General features: G+C 36.5%; 1 protein-coding gene across 1 annotated transcript in view; it reads left to right on the forward strand.

The window, feature by feature from the left end:
- The window catches only part of NDST4 (N-deacetylase/N-sulfotransferase (heparan glucosaminyl) 4), a 242,455-nt gene that overhangs the window by 131,788 nt on the left and 95,024 nt on the right, over positions 1-15,643 (forward strand). The window contains exons 4-6 of the mRNA XM_012655070.1: positions 8,835-8,853; positions 9,667-9,852; positions 11,697-11,825. Coding sequence (XP_012510524.1) covers positions 8,835-8,853; positions 9,667-9,852; positions 11,697-11,825 — 334 coding nt within the window. The remainder of the gene's footprint in view (positions 1-8,834; positions 8,854-9,666; positions 9,853-11,696; positions 11,826-15,643) is intronic.

A 15,643-nucleotide genomic window follows, 5' to 3' on the forward strand; every position in this document is an offset into this window, starting at 1 on the left:
ATTTTCGTTTTCTTCATAGGTTCATAGCTATACTCAAATCAGTTTTGGAGAATGCATCTCAAAGCCCTACATTCTGGGATCAAATTCTGGTTTCCCATGGCCACACACTAACATAAGCAAAAATTCAAAATATTTTAAACAAACAAACTGCAGTTTCACCAAATAAGCCTGGGGGATGGGAAATCAAAACAATTAGGAGAGTTCCCACTCTCACAATTGATCGGGGCTTCTCCAACCCAAAACAAATGGGAATTCACCCGGAATTCCCCAAATTGAGAGGTGTGTTCCCCACTGTATGGTACCTTTAAATAGCACTCACTTGTCCAGAGGCAAAGCCAAAATCCAGAGATCCGTTCTTCCCTGGCAATCAGGGATGCCTCTGAGGCCAGTGACGCCCGAGCCAGCAGGGGAGTCCAAACCAACGTAGCCCAAAATATAGCTGGGCAGCTGCGAGGGAGGCGTTCAGTCTCCCCCCACTCTGCAGCCACCAAGCCACAAGCAATGCAATCTGAGCTTCAGCCCCAGATTCTCTTACTGAACCCAAAGGGGTCCAGCCTAGGTTCAAGCTGCTCCCCACAGAAAGCCAATGACTGAGATGAGTTTAGCCAGAGAAGAGAGGGTTGTCTTGCTATTCATTAGCCAGGCAATGAAACATGTTTCTCAAATTCATCTCCATGACCAGTTAAGGGCGAGGGCTTTCACAGTGGGTTGTGGAAGGCAGGTCAGCCTGTGTGGGTTCGAAGTCGGGGGGTCTGCGTGTGTTCTGACTCAAGAGTCAGCTGTTGGTGATGAATGTGGAGTCATCAGGAAGTCCTGCAGAGACGTTAGTTAAGAGAGAAGATTGCAATGTTCTGCTCATTAGGGTTGACTGCTCTGAAAGTCTAAGGTATTAGGGAAAGAATAAGAAATAACTTAGGGAGGGCATCATTTTGCAAGGCTGATGACAGTTCATTATCTTTTCCTCTCTCCTCAAACTACCACGCAAATTGTCCCAGCCACACTCTCAGCTGATGGTCTTGCTTCTTACCTCACTGAAAAAAACATCAAGCAGAAGAGAACTTCCACATGCTTCCATTACAACTGCTGCTTCAACATGATAATAACAAAATAAAAATAAAACAGTAGGCATGATTTTAATTTGAAACGTGAACGCATGTATAGAAAACATGTAACAATTATAACAATTTTTATGTATAAGCACCTAAGGGATCTGTCCCCATCCCTTCTCTTCAGTGACGCTGCCTTGTGCAGCCTCTGAGAAACACGGTCAATGCAAACGGTGCCCCATAGACTTGCGCATTAAAACATACAACGCTATTTGCAGCAACCCCGCCCCTTGACATCATCTCTTGCTAATCTCACCCTTTGCTAACTCTGCTCCAGAAACATTAGAACCCTTGCTCTTCCTCAGAAACACCCAGGCTACACGTGTGCTGTCCTCTATGCCTGAAATAATCATTCTTAAATTATCTGTATAGCACATCCCTCACAACTTTAGACTTTAAATCAAAATATTATCTTCTAGAGAAAGTAGATGAGACCCTTGCTGAATAATCCATTGACTATTGCAACCCATGCCCCTTCATTTCTCCCTCTGCCTCTGCTTTATTTTTCTCCGTAGTTCCCATCACCTTCTAATATACTGTTTGATTTACTGACTTATTTTGTGTAATCTTAGTTTCACCTCACTACAACGTAAGTTTCCCTGATGGCAGGGATTATTTTCGTTTTCTTCACTACTGTATCTTCAACACCTAGAATGATTCCTGGTAAATCACAGGGACATAATAAATACGTGTTGAGTAAAGGGAATTAATTATCCAAAATGTGTTGAACAATTTGATTGTCAATAAAGTAAGACTTCTGAACACAGAAAGTTAGCAATGCAACTGCCAAATCAACTGAAATGGCACGTTTTATACAATGTGGGTGAAGACTTTGCTTAGTTCTGTTAGTTCTCTTTAAGTAGCACAGTAGACCTTCAGCAGGGTCAAGAATATTAAAGGAATGTGTCTCAATTGCCTGAAATAGCTCTGCTTAGGATTGGAAAGTTCAGCTCTGTAGAAGCAATGCCATTGCTGTGCTATTTCTTTTTCAAAAGAAAAAATCCATTTGTAACACAGAGCCCTCCAGAGATTTGTCACCATTTACTAAGCTTCAGTCCGAAAAGTGTCAAGACTGACCCAGCCAATTTCCAGGGTCACGTAGTCATTGCTTTTATCACTTATGAAAACAGAAGACAATTTCAGTCCCCAAAACACAGTGGGAAAATCAATGATTCTAGGACCATTTTCAAAGTTGACAGTACGGTCCCAAATCCTTATTAAAAGGAAAAATAGATAATGAGATCTATTCTCTTTAGCATCAGTGTCACTCCCTAGAAGTTGTGCATTTAGGGGGACAGATCAACACTTCAAGTTGAACAGGTTACTGTTTAATGCATTCTCTCTCTACTCTAAGCGCGTTCATTTATGCAAGTCATTATGTCATATGTTTTTCCATCTACATAAATTTATTAAACACCTATGATATATCTATTTAATAACATTTTTATTTATTATTTCCTTTAAAATATTTATTAAATACCAAAAATGTGCTAGGCATAAAAACATCCTAAGCACATTGTGGTTACATAAGCCGTATCTCCTGAAGTACAAATGTAAGTTCACAATAACAGAGAAAATGACATTTGTCTGGCTCTTTCCCCTGTCATATTGACTCTTCCATCCATTCTTTAAGTTTCCGCCCAGCCATTGGCGTGAGGTCTGGGAATGAGTCCTGTGTGTCTGTGAGCCAGCCCTCTGCACCCGCCTTGCTCTTCTCTAAGTCTCTAGCTCTCCATGGTGTGACAGGTCTTCGGAAAAATATCTGCCAGTGACTGACCAAAAAATGCAGCACCAGGGTGCTGCTTTTGCTCACCTGTGGTTCTTTCTACCTCTCCATGTGACGCCTACAGATCCCTCTGCTCAGTGTTAGGATGTGGTTATCTTCTCATCCAAAGAAGTGCCACAACGCGTGCTGGCACCAAGGCGTGTGGCCACCAAGATCAACCACTGGAGCACTGTTCTTTCAAGAGCATCTGCCCCCCTTCCTTACCTTACCTACATCACAGGGCTTCACTATAGTGTGAATCTGTGTCCCCACGATCTAAGAGACATTTTGTGATAACTATTTGTGGCATCTCAGGTGCCAGAAGATAAGAGATGATGATGGTATGTGCAGAGGATTTAATAAAAACACTATTTACAAAGGAATAGATAGGGTATAGAGAAATACCTAAGCAATACCTTAGGCCTAGCCACAGTGCAGGTCAGGGAGTTATGAAATTCCAAGCTTGAGGGGGCAATGGAAAAAAGAGGTCACCAGTAACGAGATGGAGAGAATTATGTATTTTGTGGATGTTGGGGGACACTTTGACCATTGTTTTAACCTTTGGTTAAAGGAGTCTGACAGCACAAGGGGGTTTTGCATGGAGGGAGCTAAGAGAATAAATATCCCACTTACTGTTGCTTCCCTCTGATGTCTTACGAGGATTCTCCATTTGACAAATTCAACAGAAAGCAAGAAAGCAAGGGAACCCATTGAAATAGTTCCTACTCTCTGATAGCACAGGCTGGAGAGAGGAGATAGCTGTACTGGACAGGCCACTAATATTTCTGATTTTACCCTCTGCTTCATCTCTGTGGGATTTAGGAATTGGCATGTATTTTGCTGTTATTCTAAATCTCTTCTCCGTTTCAATCTTTAGTCATCGTCCTTGGCTAAAGCTTGCAGTCCTTGTGTTTGCATTTTCCAAAGTTGATAGAACTTTGTCCAGAATGACCTATGTATCTTTTCTGAACACTTAAATAGAGCTTATGATTTCATAGGCACTATTTTAAGCATAGTAAATATTAACTCATTTATTCTTTTCATTATTTAATCCCCTAATATTATTAACCTCATTTTATAGATGAGAAATTGGAGGCACAGAAAAGGAAATCTCTCAAGGTTATGCGATTAATAAGTGGCAAATCCACACGGTCTGTCCCCAGAGTCCAAGTTACAGGATTCTGTTTGGAATAATAAATATTTTATTATGGACTTGCTATATTCCTTGCAGTGTGATAGATTCCTGTGATAATTATGTGAAAAAGGAAGAATCTATATACACAGAGGGGTTAGGTTCTATTGGTAAGGTCATTCAAATGCAGGAGAGAAGGTGTTAATATAGAGAGATTCATGGAAGACTGTGAGGGCCCACATTTATAGGACCAAATTCAGTCTGGGATGGGAGAGCATCGCCAGAGAATGTGCCCCAGAGGAAACTATTACTGATATTCGGAGAGTGAAGTTAAGTAGGTTGGACTTTAACCCAAGCACAACAAGGAACCACTGGATGAGTTCATCCTGGTGAATTATAGATGAGGTTATTATTTTTGAAAGCAGACTAATGGTAAAAATGCAAACATAGATTAGAGTGGAAATATACCATTTAAAATTATTTATATTTGTCAATGTATATTTGGATATATTAATATATACCCATTTGTCCTATTTTTAAGATTTTAAGTTATTATTAAATATCCAATCTTATTTTTAATATGAATTCCATGAGAAATACATAGGATCAAATAATGGTATCTTTTTCTAGCTTATCTTTAACAGAGTCATATATATAAATTCTGTTCATATTAAAACTAAAACAAATTGATTCAAGATATTCATTTTTTTTTTACAACAGCCATTGATCTGGAGTAGTTTATTCCTTTCAGTATTTTATGAGATTATTATCCTTTTAATTCTAAAATTTATACTTATTAACTGTTATCTAAAAACCATAAAGAAATCATTCTTGGAAGTACCAGTACTTTATCTCTGAATCTAAATGCCATTTGATTATTTTTGGGTGTAGAAAAAATTCAACAACAAAGCATCATTGGGCCAAAATCTTGCTCATTCAACCACATCACTAGAGCTATCATCACAACACTAGTAATTATCCATACTCTACTTTTATCAAATGCTTCTTAGTCATAATTTATTATATTGAATTGCATTTACCCAATTACTAATAAAATCCTAAGGAAAATTAAAATTGCAGGCCTCAAGATCATAGTTTTTTATTTTAACTTAAATATCTATTAAGACAATGTTAAAGGGTGATTTTCACAGATGTTCATGTCAGAGATGTCATTTTTTCCCACTAGAAAAATGTCTAGAAATTAAAAATTATATTTTTTTTCAAAATTAAATACTGTTAGGTCAAAACTCAATAAGAATTAAGATGAATCTATCTGACTGATTTCCACAGTTGTCTCCAGATTTCAAACTTCATAGAGGCAGAGGCCATGTTTTACAGGCAGTCTACCCAGTACTTAGCAAAGTGCTTGATATGTAAGTCATGAACTCAATAACAATTTTTTCAAATGTAGTTGAATTTAATCGCTTTGATTTGTATTTGGTATTTATTATTGAAATAGACTGTAGTCTCCTATTTATTTTCTATACAGTACCCATCGGCTGCTCAAGACATAAGATTTAACAGTCATAGATACAGCATGATAGTGTCCAGCTAGCCAGATAGGTGTTTGCCACATAGCAATCAGTTTCATTGGAGAAGTATGGGCAGTACTTTACCAAATTCTTCTCGTTTTGTAGAATTGAAACCACGAGACATCTCACCTGAACCTCTTAAAGCTATTATACTTATTAGAAAGGGGTAAAGACCAGCTCTCTCAGTCAGGTTTCCAAGCTAGAAACAGAAGCCACTTTTAAGTTATTTTAAATAAGGAGTTTTTTCATTCAATGATTTAAGTGCTTCCAAAAACTTTGGAAGGGCTGATGGAGCAGATTCTAGGCTGTACTCCTGCGGGACTCCCAGGGCCATACACAACTGGTTCCCCAGGGGAGCTACCATTTCAGCTGCTACTGAAGCTCCCAGAAACAATAAACCTCTGCTGCTGCCTTGCAAATGGGCCCCAACCACCGCTGCAGAAGAGCCTCTTGTTTTCAAGTTCTTACCTGCCAAACAACAGGAGCCAGAAGCTGCCAGAATTTAGCCTCTGCCGCCCTACCACCCTCGGAAATTTGTCGTGAGTACTTCTAATTGGCTGAACCTCATTTTCATTAACAATGATAGCCACACAGCCTAAGCAAGAGCAAGACCCCATCTCTACAAAAAAAAATAGAAAAATTAGCCAGGTGTAGTGGCGCGTGCCTGTAGTCCCAGCTACTCGGGAGGCTGAGGCAGGAGGATCACTTCAGCCCAGGAGTGTGCGGGTGCAGTGAGCTAGGCTGACGCCACGGCACTCCAGCCTGGGCAACAAGTGAGACTCTGTCTCAAAAAAAAAAAGGGGGGGGGCGGTTAGCTGCAGAGGATTTTGAGAAATGTAGATGTTTGCTTTATAACCTCTCCAAGCTAAAAAAAAAAAAAGAGAAAGTAGATAGGAATTCCGGTTCAGAAATATATATATAAATAAATTCCCATTTTTAAGTAAAGTGCTTTCAGCTATTAACTGTGGGGAGGAGAGGGATCACAGCAGAATCAACTTAGTGGAAAAGTGAAAGCAAAGACTATGAATTTAGAGGCCTTGGGTACTACAAGTCTAGCTCTGGCACTCGTGAATGTGAACAAGTCATATACTTTTTCTGAGCCTGTTTCCATATTTTATGAACAACATCCAGTCCTCACAGGATTATTATGAGGATCACATTAGACATGAATGTAAAAACACTTAATAAATATCAGGTACAAAGAAATTGTAAGGAGATATGTAACCAGTAGGAATAATCAAAGAAAAATTAAATGACATTCAGTTGTTGTTAGAGCTTTAGGGCTAAATGCATTTTATTTTATTCTAATTTTTGAAAAATGTTGACCCTTTTTTTATATAGTTTATAAATTACCACAACATCTCATTTCCCAACCATCTGGGATTTAATGTAACTGGAGAAATTAGATCCAGTCAAACTGCCCTGTAAATATTTGTGGTGGCATGTCATACTATAATAGTGCAGAATTCCTAGATCCTCTAAGAGATATGGTTCTAAAAATAATAAAAGCCATGTTTGCATGTATTTGTTTTCTGTCATTTATGTGTATTTTTATAGAATTTCAAGCTCTTCCTATACTTACATTGGAAAGCCTTGCAAATTTTGTCATTTCTGTGATCTTGTGTAAATACAATGTTTAGTTCATGTTTTAGTTGACCAAGTCTCTGTGAAGTGAGTTTTAAACCCTGGACAGTAAAGAATGAAGGTTTCTAGTTCAGTAAGCCCCTTGATAACAGGAAAAGAGTTACTAGGGAATTACTTTTCACTTTGTGTTATCATTTCGGTTGAAAAAGCATAAACTCATAATTATTTAGTGTGATTTACTGTTTTGATTGAGCTCTAGTTGCCAGTATGATGTGACGACCTTATGAACAGTATAACATCAAGGCCCCAGAAATCAATAAATATAATAAAATCTTTTTACTGCCCCTTCCTTCCTACTCACCAAATCAATTGCTTTTTACCTTCTGGTTTTTTATGAAAGTTCTACAATTCATTTTACTATCTGTCAAAAGCGAATTTTTTTTTCCTGACGAGATATAGTTGTTTGAATTTTTTCAAATTTTTTCACTGATTTTTCATCTCTTTGTGTCTAGGACACTTACTTATCTAGCATTCTAGGCCCCACATTTGGAATAAAGTATTATACAATGATTGAAAATAAGGACTAACACGGTGATTAGTAAAGACTATTCATATTTGTATGCTGTTGATTTTGTTATTTTCAAATTATGGAACAAGGCGTATAAACCTCAGTATGAATCACTTGAGGGAGAAAACAGAGGATAATGGATTTTTTTCCTGTTCCCGTGAATCAGGATTACCTCTCTAGGCAACAGTCAGACAAATTCTGTTTACCAGACAGAGGAGTTTGAGCATCCTTGACCCAGGCTTTGTCTCACGAGGAAGTCCACCTCTGCCTCATGCCCAGTGCACCCACATCCTTGCAGTGTTTTGGCTGCTGGGTGATTGTTCATCCTCAGAGCACTTTCAGACCATTCCTTAGGCAGGATGGAACAAACCAGAGCGAAGTTGGGGCCTTTCCCAGTAGACGTACACTCGTGATGTGTCACGGTAACAGCTGTTATCTGCCCCTCTCTGGTATTTTCCAAGTACTTTTATTACTGGAATTTTCCAGCGTTGCCTTGTATTGAAAATATAAGCTTTTGGGGAAAGTATTTTTCTTACCCACACACCGAGAATCGAGTTTTCCCTGGTGCCTAGCAAAAGACTGCAGCTCATTTTGCAGCATTGATTTCATAATTCAGGCTTTCTACAGAGTCATTTATTGTAATAGATGTTAGAGAACACGAGTCGTCTTGGTGAAAGGGAGGTGAATTTGGCTACACAACGAGGGTCATTACATAAAAGGAAGAATGATGGAGACGTGCGAAATATTTAGGGTCCGTCTTCTGAGCTGAGCGTGGTGTATGACTCAGACATTGTAGATATGTGATCCATTTGCTGTCTGCTTATTATACCAGACTGAATTCTTTTTCTACGCTGGGTACCATGTAATAGAAAATATAAATGACAATTGTCAAGTCAACACTTTTGTGTTCTGTTTATTGATTCAATCAGCTTCATATATGACTGTGCATTGTCATTTATAACCTCAATTGATGAGATTCAATCCTGCAAGGAGTCTTTATAAAGCAGATAAGCATTTAAAGGGAGAGATATAAAGAAGCAGAAATTAGAACACCGCAGATCTATTTCATGTACCTAGCAATATAATACCATTCTTTGACACCTTTTTTATATTCCTGTTTTAAATTTATATCTGTTTTCCTCTTTAGAGTTGACAGTTTACCCAAGGTAAGCATCTCATAGTAAAGGGTAGGTTTTATAAAAATAAATTGAGTTGCTCAGGTTCAAAACCAAGGGGAGAATCTTAACCTTTATCTTTCCTTCACCTTCCGTATCCCAGACCTCACTGGATCTTGTATGGCATTAATCTCCTTTTAACCTGACTACCAATAATCTAATTTAGTTACCCATCTATACCTAACCTGTACTATATAAATAGTTTTCTAATGCACAGCCTTGATTAATTTTCTCCCCACTTATAATTCATCTTAACATGTCACTAGATCCTTCTTAACATCTGGAGAGATCTGGGCCCTCCATGCTCAGAGAGCTTCCTTACCTAAAATGTTCAAATAGAATTAATTCTAAATCCCTCAGTTGAACTGTAAAAGCTCATCACTTCATGGTTCCTACTTACCTTTCTGGTTTTCTTCAACACCACAGACACACACATGCGCCCACACGCACGGTGCTCTTTCATCTTCTGTCTTTGGGCACTTGCCAAAATGACACCTTTTTAATTTCCCCTATTTCTATCTGAGGAAAGGCCAAGTTCACTTCCTATCTTCTCCCAAAACTTTCTGTATCCAAAATTCAGAATTAATCTCTCCCACACACCACATGCTCAAAGTAATTACTATGTCTATTATACCATCAGAGCGCTATAAGATTATGAGCTACTGAAAGATAAAAACTCCACTTGCTAGTTTTTTGCCCCTCATACTTAGCATAGAATTCACTGTGTTCTGAACAGGTGTTTGTGGAAACAATTTGAATCAATTGGCCACACTCCATCATGGCATTGTTCTTGCTTTCTTTCAGGAACATGGAATCCCTATCAACATGGGCTATGCCGTGGCCCCACACCACTCAGGGGTCTACCCGGTTCATATCCAGCTGTATTCAGCTTGGAAGAAGGTCTGGGGTATTCAGGTCACCAGCACCGAAGAGTATCCACATTTGAAACCTGCGCGGTACAGAAAGGGCTTCATTCACAATGGCATCATGGTGAGCACATACGGCCGTTTGTGGGATGTTTGTGGGATGAAGACAGAGTGCCCTTACCTCCAAGGATGTATCAGATCCTTATTTTACGTGACTATCAGAAATTCCCAACATACCATGGTGGCGCCTGGCCACACCCAACACATTGGCTATAAGCTTCTTTCCTAAGCTGTGGAGTGGCTTTGGCGAGTCTAAGACGAGCTGGAACTAATAGGAATGAGTTTTGTATAGATTATCCATTGCCGTTTCAGAATTGAAATTTTACCTGGGGGTTCTATAATTCTCCTGGGGAACTTCTCAGTATATATTTGGTTGGGTGGTTTTACTGAGAGTTTTACAGGCAGAGTAAGGTTCCATGGATCAAGGAAACATCTCTTAAATTACTACACTATCAACAGACAGAGTGAAATAAATAGCATCTGAGAGTTAAATTGATCCATTCAGTTTCTTTTGGCTTTCAGATACTCGAGTATTTAAGGATACTGCTCTTTTTATCTTCTCCTTACATACTCCAAAAAGGGAGTTATATTTTTTCTTTTCAGATATATTAATTGAAAAACTAATAACTTGATGTAAGAATGTTATGTTATATTATTTCCTATAAATGGGAATAAACTCAAGTGGATTTTAGATGGGAATTTATAATCATTCACTGAAATAAAAAATTATACACTTCGAGATAAAATAAGTTTATTTTTAAATGTCCATCTCTACTTCCAGTGACTTAAATCATGATGAGAGCAATAGTTTACAAACTGTTTTCTCTCCTTTAAATATTTATACCTTACCAATCCATTATTCATATTGCTGTTAGAATTGTCTACCTATCTATCTAATCACTATTTAAAACCAAAATGCATGCATGCCTAACCAGAGCTGGTACTCAATATTCATTAATCTTAAAACTTTATTTTACTGTAAATTGGTGCCAGAAGACATAAAGAAGCCTCAGATCTAAATGAAGCCATGGACAATGCAAATAGTGGTATTGATGTCCATAGAAATCTAGGTGGTATAAATAGCATTACTCATATAATTTCAAATCAGAGTGAAAGGACCAAAATTTCCTTTATTAGGTTGCATGACCATTTGACATATTATGAAATAACAATATCACATGCATTCATTTACCTCAAATTTAATATAAATTGTAATGATAATTAGGCAAAGAATTTAAAAAATTATAGCTAGTCTGTGCAATTAGATGCATTTTTCCATTAGGTTATAAGTAGCTTATTATTCAAAATAAGGTTTTGGAATAAAATTACTTAATTGCTTTCTCTGTTAAACATTCAGATTTATAAAAGAAATAATCACAAAATATACCAGAATCAGTCATTAGATAATTTACTACTACTGTGATAAAATTTAAATTCAGAGTGAGTAAAAACAAAACTAATGTAAAAGGGGTGATGAATACTGATGGTGTTGAATCCCCAAACCTCTGTACAACACAAGATGGGATGTCAGAAGGCCAGAGAGAAATGGCCTAATAGCATGAAAAATAACCTTGAAGAATCTCCATTCTTGAATGAAATTAATCTTAAGAAGGCTTTATTTATTTATTCAATTTTGCTAATCCTTTAACATAACCCAGTTGTTGGATTAGATTTATAGAACTCAGTGAAAATTCTTTAACCTATACGTCCTATAGCTTTGATTTGGCAACTTCCTTAATATTTATATAATTAATGCCAACATTAGCTCTTGATTTCAGTAAGAATTTGATCCTAACGACCAAGGAACTCCAATAGGAAATGATCATTTGCAGACTCTGAAGTCATGAGACAGTGGTGAAGATATTAATGGAATCATGTCAATGTGCTGTTTTTCCGCCTTTTCTTCAGGTCCTCCCTCGACAGACCTGTGGGTTATTCACCCACACTATTTTCTACAAAGAGTATCCTGGCGGACCCCAAGAATTGGATAAAAGTATCAGAGGAGGTGAACTTTTTCTCACAATCCTTCTAAACCCAGTATGTATTCTATTTATGCATCCAATAACGTCAGTTTTTTCAAATGTGTTTCTTTAAAAAAAACTAAATCATCTTTATTTTCTTTATTAATATCACATTTTTACTGCAAATATATTTAAATCTACATTTCAAATCTTTTCCTTGATAAAATTTGATTTGGGGGGAGCTGGTTTTTTGGTAGATCTGATTAGAAAGTTGTGGATTTTACTTTGCAATGAGGCTGACGAAAGTTCATTTCTAGCAGTAAAAGAGATGTATGTCTTCTATCGTTATTTTCTTCAAGTTAATTCTTTTCTTTCCCTCAGCTTTATTAAGGTATAATTGACAAATAAAAACTGTATGTATTTATGGTATAAATTTGATGTTTTGCTATATGTATACATTGTGAAATAAGTTAATTAACATATTTATCTCCTCACATCTTTACCATTTTTTGTGGTAAGAACACTTAAAATCTACTCTCTTTGCAATTTTCAAGTATGCAACACCGTACTATTAACTGTAGTTACCATGCTGTGCAGTACACCTCCAAGCGTATTCATACATCCAACTGAAACTTTATACCCTGTGCCCAATTTCTCCCCCAGCCCCTGGTAACTACCATTTCACTCTCTGCTCTACGAGTGCAGCCTTTTTTAGATTCCATATATAAGTAAGGTCATGAAGTATTTGTCTCTTTGTGCCTGGCTTGTTTCACGTAGCATAATGTCCTCCAGGTTCATCTATGTTGTCACAAATGAAAAAATTTCCTTCTGTTTAAAGGCTGAGTAGTAGTCCACTGAGTATATATACCACATTTTCTTGACCCATTCATTTGGTAGTGGGCACTAAGGCTATATATCTTGGCTGTTTTGAAAATGCTGCAATGAGCATGGCAGTGCAAATATCTCTTGGGCTCCTTTACTTATATACCCAGTAGAGGGATTGCTGGGTCATATGGTAGTTCCATTCTTAATTTTTTGAGAAACCTCCATAGTGTTTTCCATAATGGCTATAGTAATCTACATTCCCACCAACACCTGTTATCTTTTGTCTTTTTGATAATGGCCATTTAAACAGGTGTGAGGTAATATCTCATTGTGATTTTAATTTGCATTTTCCTGATGGTTAGTGATGTTAGTATTTTTTCATATACTGTTGCTCACTTGTATGTCTTGCTTTGAGAAATGTCTTTTCAGGTCCTCTGTCCATTTTTTAATTGGGTAATTTGTTTTCTTACTATCGAGTTTTTTGAATTCCTTATGTATTTTGGATATTAAGCCATTTGCAAAGGTATGGTTTGCAGATATTTTCTCTGATTCCATAGGTTGTCTCTGCACTCTATCAATTGTTTTCTTTCTATGCAGAAGCTTTTTAGCTTGATGAAATCCCATTTGTCTAATTTTTGCTTTTGATGCCTGTGTTTTTAGGTTTATATACAAAAAACTCAATGCCCAAACCAATATCAAAAAGTTTTTCACCTATGTTTCCTTCTAGTAGTTTTATAGTTTCAGGTCTTACATTTAGGCATTTAATTCATTCTGACTTGATTTTTTAAATATGATTTGAAGTGAAGATCCAATTTTGTTCTTCTGCAGTATGGATATCTAGTTTTCCCAACTCACGTTTATTGAAAAGGCTGTCCTTTCCTCATTTCGTGTCTTTGCAACCTTTGTCAAAGATCAATTGACTGAAAATGTACAGATTCATTTCTGGGACATCTACTCCATTTCATTGGTCTATATGTCACTTTTTATGCCAGCACCATGCTATTTTGATTTGTATAACTTTGTAGTATAGTTTGATGTCAGGTAATGTGATGCCTCCAGCTTTGTTCTTGTTGCCCAAGATTCCTTGGACTAATGTGGGTCTTTTGTGGTGCCATACAGATTTTAAGATTGGTTTTTATATTTCCATGAAAAATTTCATTGAAATTTTGATAGGGATTGCTTTGAATTTGTAGATCACTTTGGGTAATATGGACATTTTAACAATATTAATTATTTCAATCCATAAACACAGACTATCTTTTCATTTATTTGTGTCTTCAAGTTTGCACATCAATGTTTTACACTTTTCAGTGTACACGTCTTTTAACTCCTCAGTTAAATTTATTCCTAGGTATTTTTTATGCCATTGTAAATGGGATTGTTTTCTTGATTTCTGTTTCAGATAGATTGTTGTTAGTATAAAGAAACACTACTGATTTTTGTATGTTGATTTTGGATCCTACAACTTTACTGTATTTGTTTATTAGTTCTATCAATTTTTTCATGGAATCATTAGAGTTCTCTATAGAAAAGATCATGTTATCTGCAAACAAGGACAATAAACTTATTCCCTTCTAAATTTAGATGCCTTTTATTTCTTGCTCTTGCCTAATTGCTCTGGCTAGAACTTTTATATCATATTGAATAGAAGTGGTGAGGGTGGGCATTATTGTCTTGCTCCTGACCCTAGAGGAAAAGATTTCAGCTTTATATCACTGAGTATGATGTTAGCTGTGGGGTTGTCATATATGGACTTTGTTGTGTTGAGGTACATTCCTATTATACCTAATTTGTTGAGTTTTTGCCATAAAAAGACGTTAAATTTTATAAAATGCTGTTTTTGCATCTATTGAGATGAGCATATGATTTTTATCATTTATTCATTCTGTTAGTGCAGTATATCACATATATTGATTTGCATATGCTGAACCATTCTTGCATCCCAGGGATAAATCCTGCTTAATGATGGTGTATGATCCTTTTCATTTGCTGTTGAATTCAGTGTGCTAGTATTTCTCTTAAGGATTTTTGCATGTTCCTCAGAGATATTGGCCTGTATTTTTTTTTTCTGATAGGGCCTTTATCTGGCTTTGATATCAGAGTAATGCCACATAAAATTATCTTGGAAATTTTCCCTCTCTTCAACTTTTTGGAAGAGTTTGAGGAGAATTAGTGTTAATTTTTCATTAACTATTTGGTAAAATTGACCAGTGAAGCTTTTCTTTTTTGCAAGACATTTTCCTGCTGATTCAATCTCCTTACTCATTATTGGTCTGTTCAGATTTCCTATTTTTTCATGGTTCAGTCTTAGTAGGGTGTAGTTTCCAGGAATTTTTCCATTTTTTCTAGGTTAACCAATTTGTTGGTGTATAATTGTTTAGTGTAGTCTCTGATGATCCTTTGTACTTCCGTGGTATCAATTGTAATGTTTCCTAATTCATTTCTCACTTTGTCTTCTTGGTCTAGCTACAGGCTTGTTAATTTTCTTTACCTTTTCATAAGCCAAGTTAGTTTAATTGATCTTTTCAATTATTTTTCTAATCTCTATTTCATTTATTTCTGGTATACTCTTTATTTTTTCTTCTGCAGGCTTTAGGCTTGACTAGTTCTTCTTTTTCTATTTCCTTGAGTTGTAAAGTTAAGTTGTTTATTTGAGATCTTTCTTTTTTATTAATGTAGGCATTAGTGCTATAAACTTCCCTCTTAGAACTCCTTCACAACCCTTTCACAAGATTAGTTGGCAAATTCTAGCCCTACTAGAGAGAAATTAGACTACATCTCCAAATTATTCAATTCCCTTATGAGAATCAGTCAAGAAAAACACAGATTTGTTAAGAAGTATGTGTTGAATATAATAATTAACTGTGATATAACATCTCCATGTTGGTTTCCCTTCTTGAATTGTAGTAAAGACATAATAATATGTGGTTCTCTAGCCAAAAGTTAAAATTCATAATGTCATCAGCAGTGCATATTTTAGACCATAAGCTGAGTTTCCTTCTGCATCTATATATCAGTAGGCACACCTACTTCAGTCTTTAAAAATTATCAAAATGTAAAGCTGCACTG

Source organism: Propithecus coquereli, unplaced genomic scaffold (genome assembly GCF_000956105.1).
Source record: "Propithecus coquereli isolate 6110/MARCELLA unplaced genomic scaffold, Pcoq_1.0 Scaffold46, whole genome shotgun sequence".
Lineage (NCBI taxonomy): Eukaryota > Metazoa > Chordata > Mammalia > Primates > Indriidae > Propithecus > Propithecus coquereli.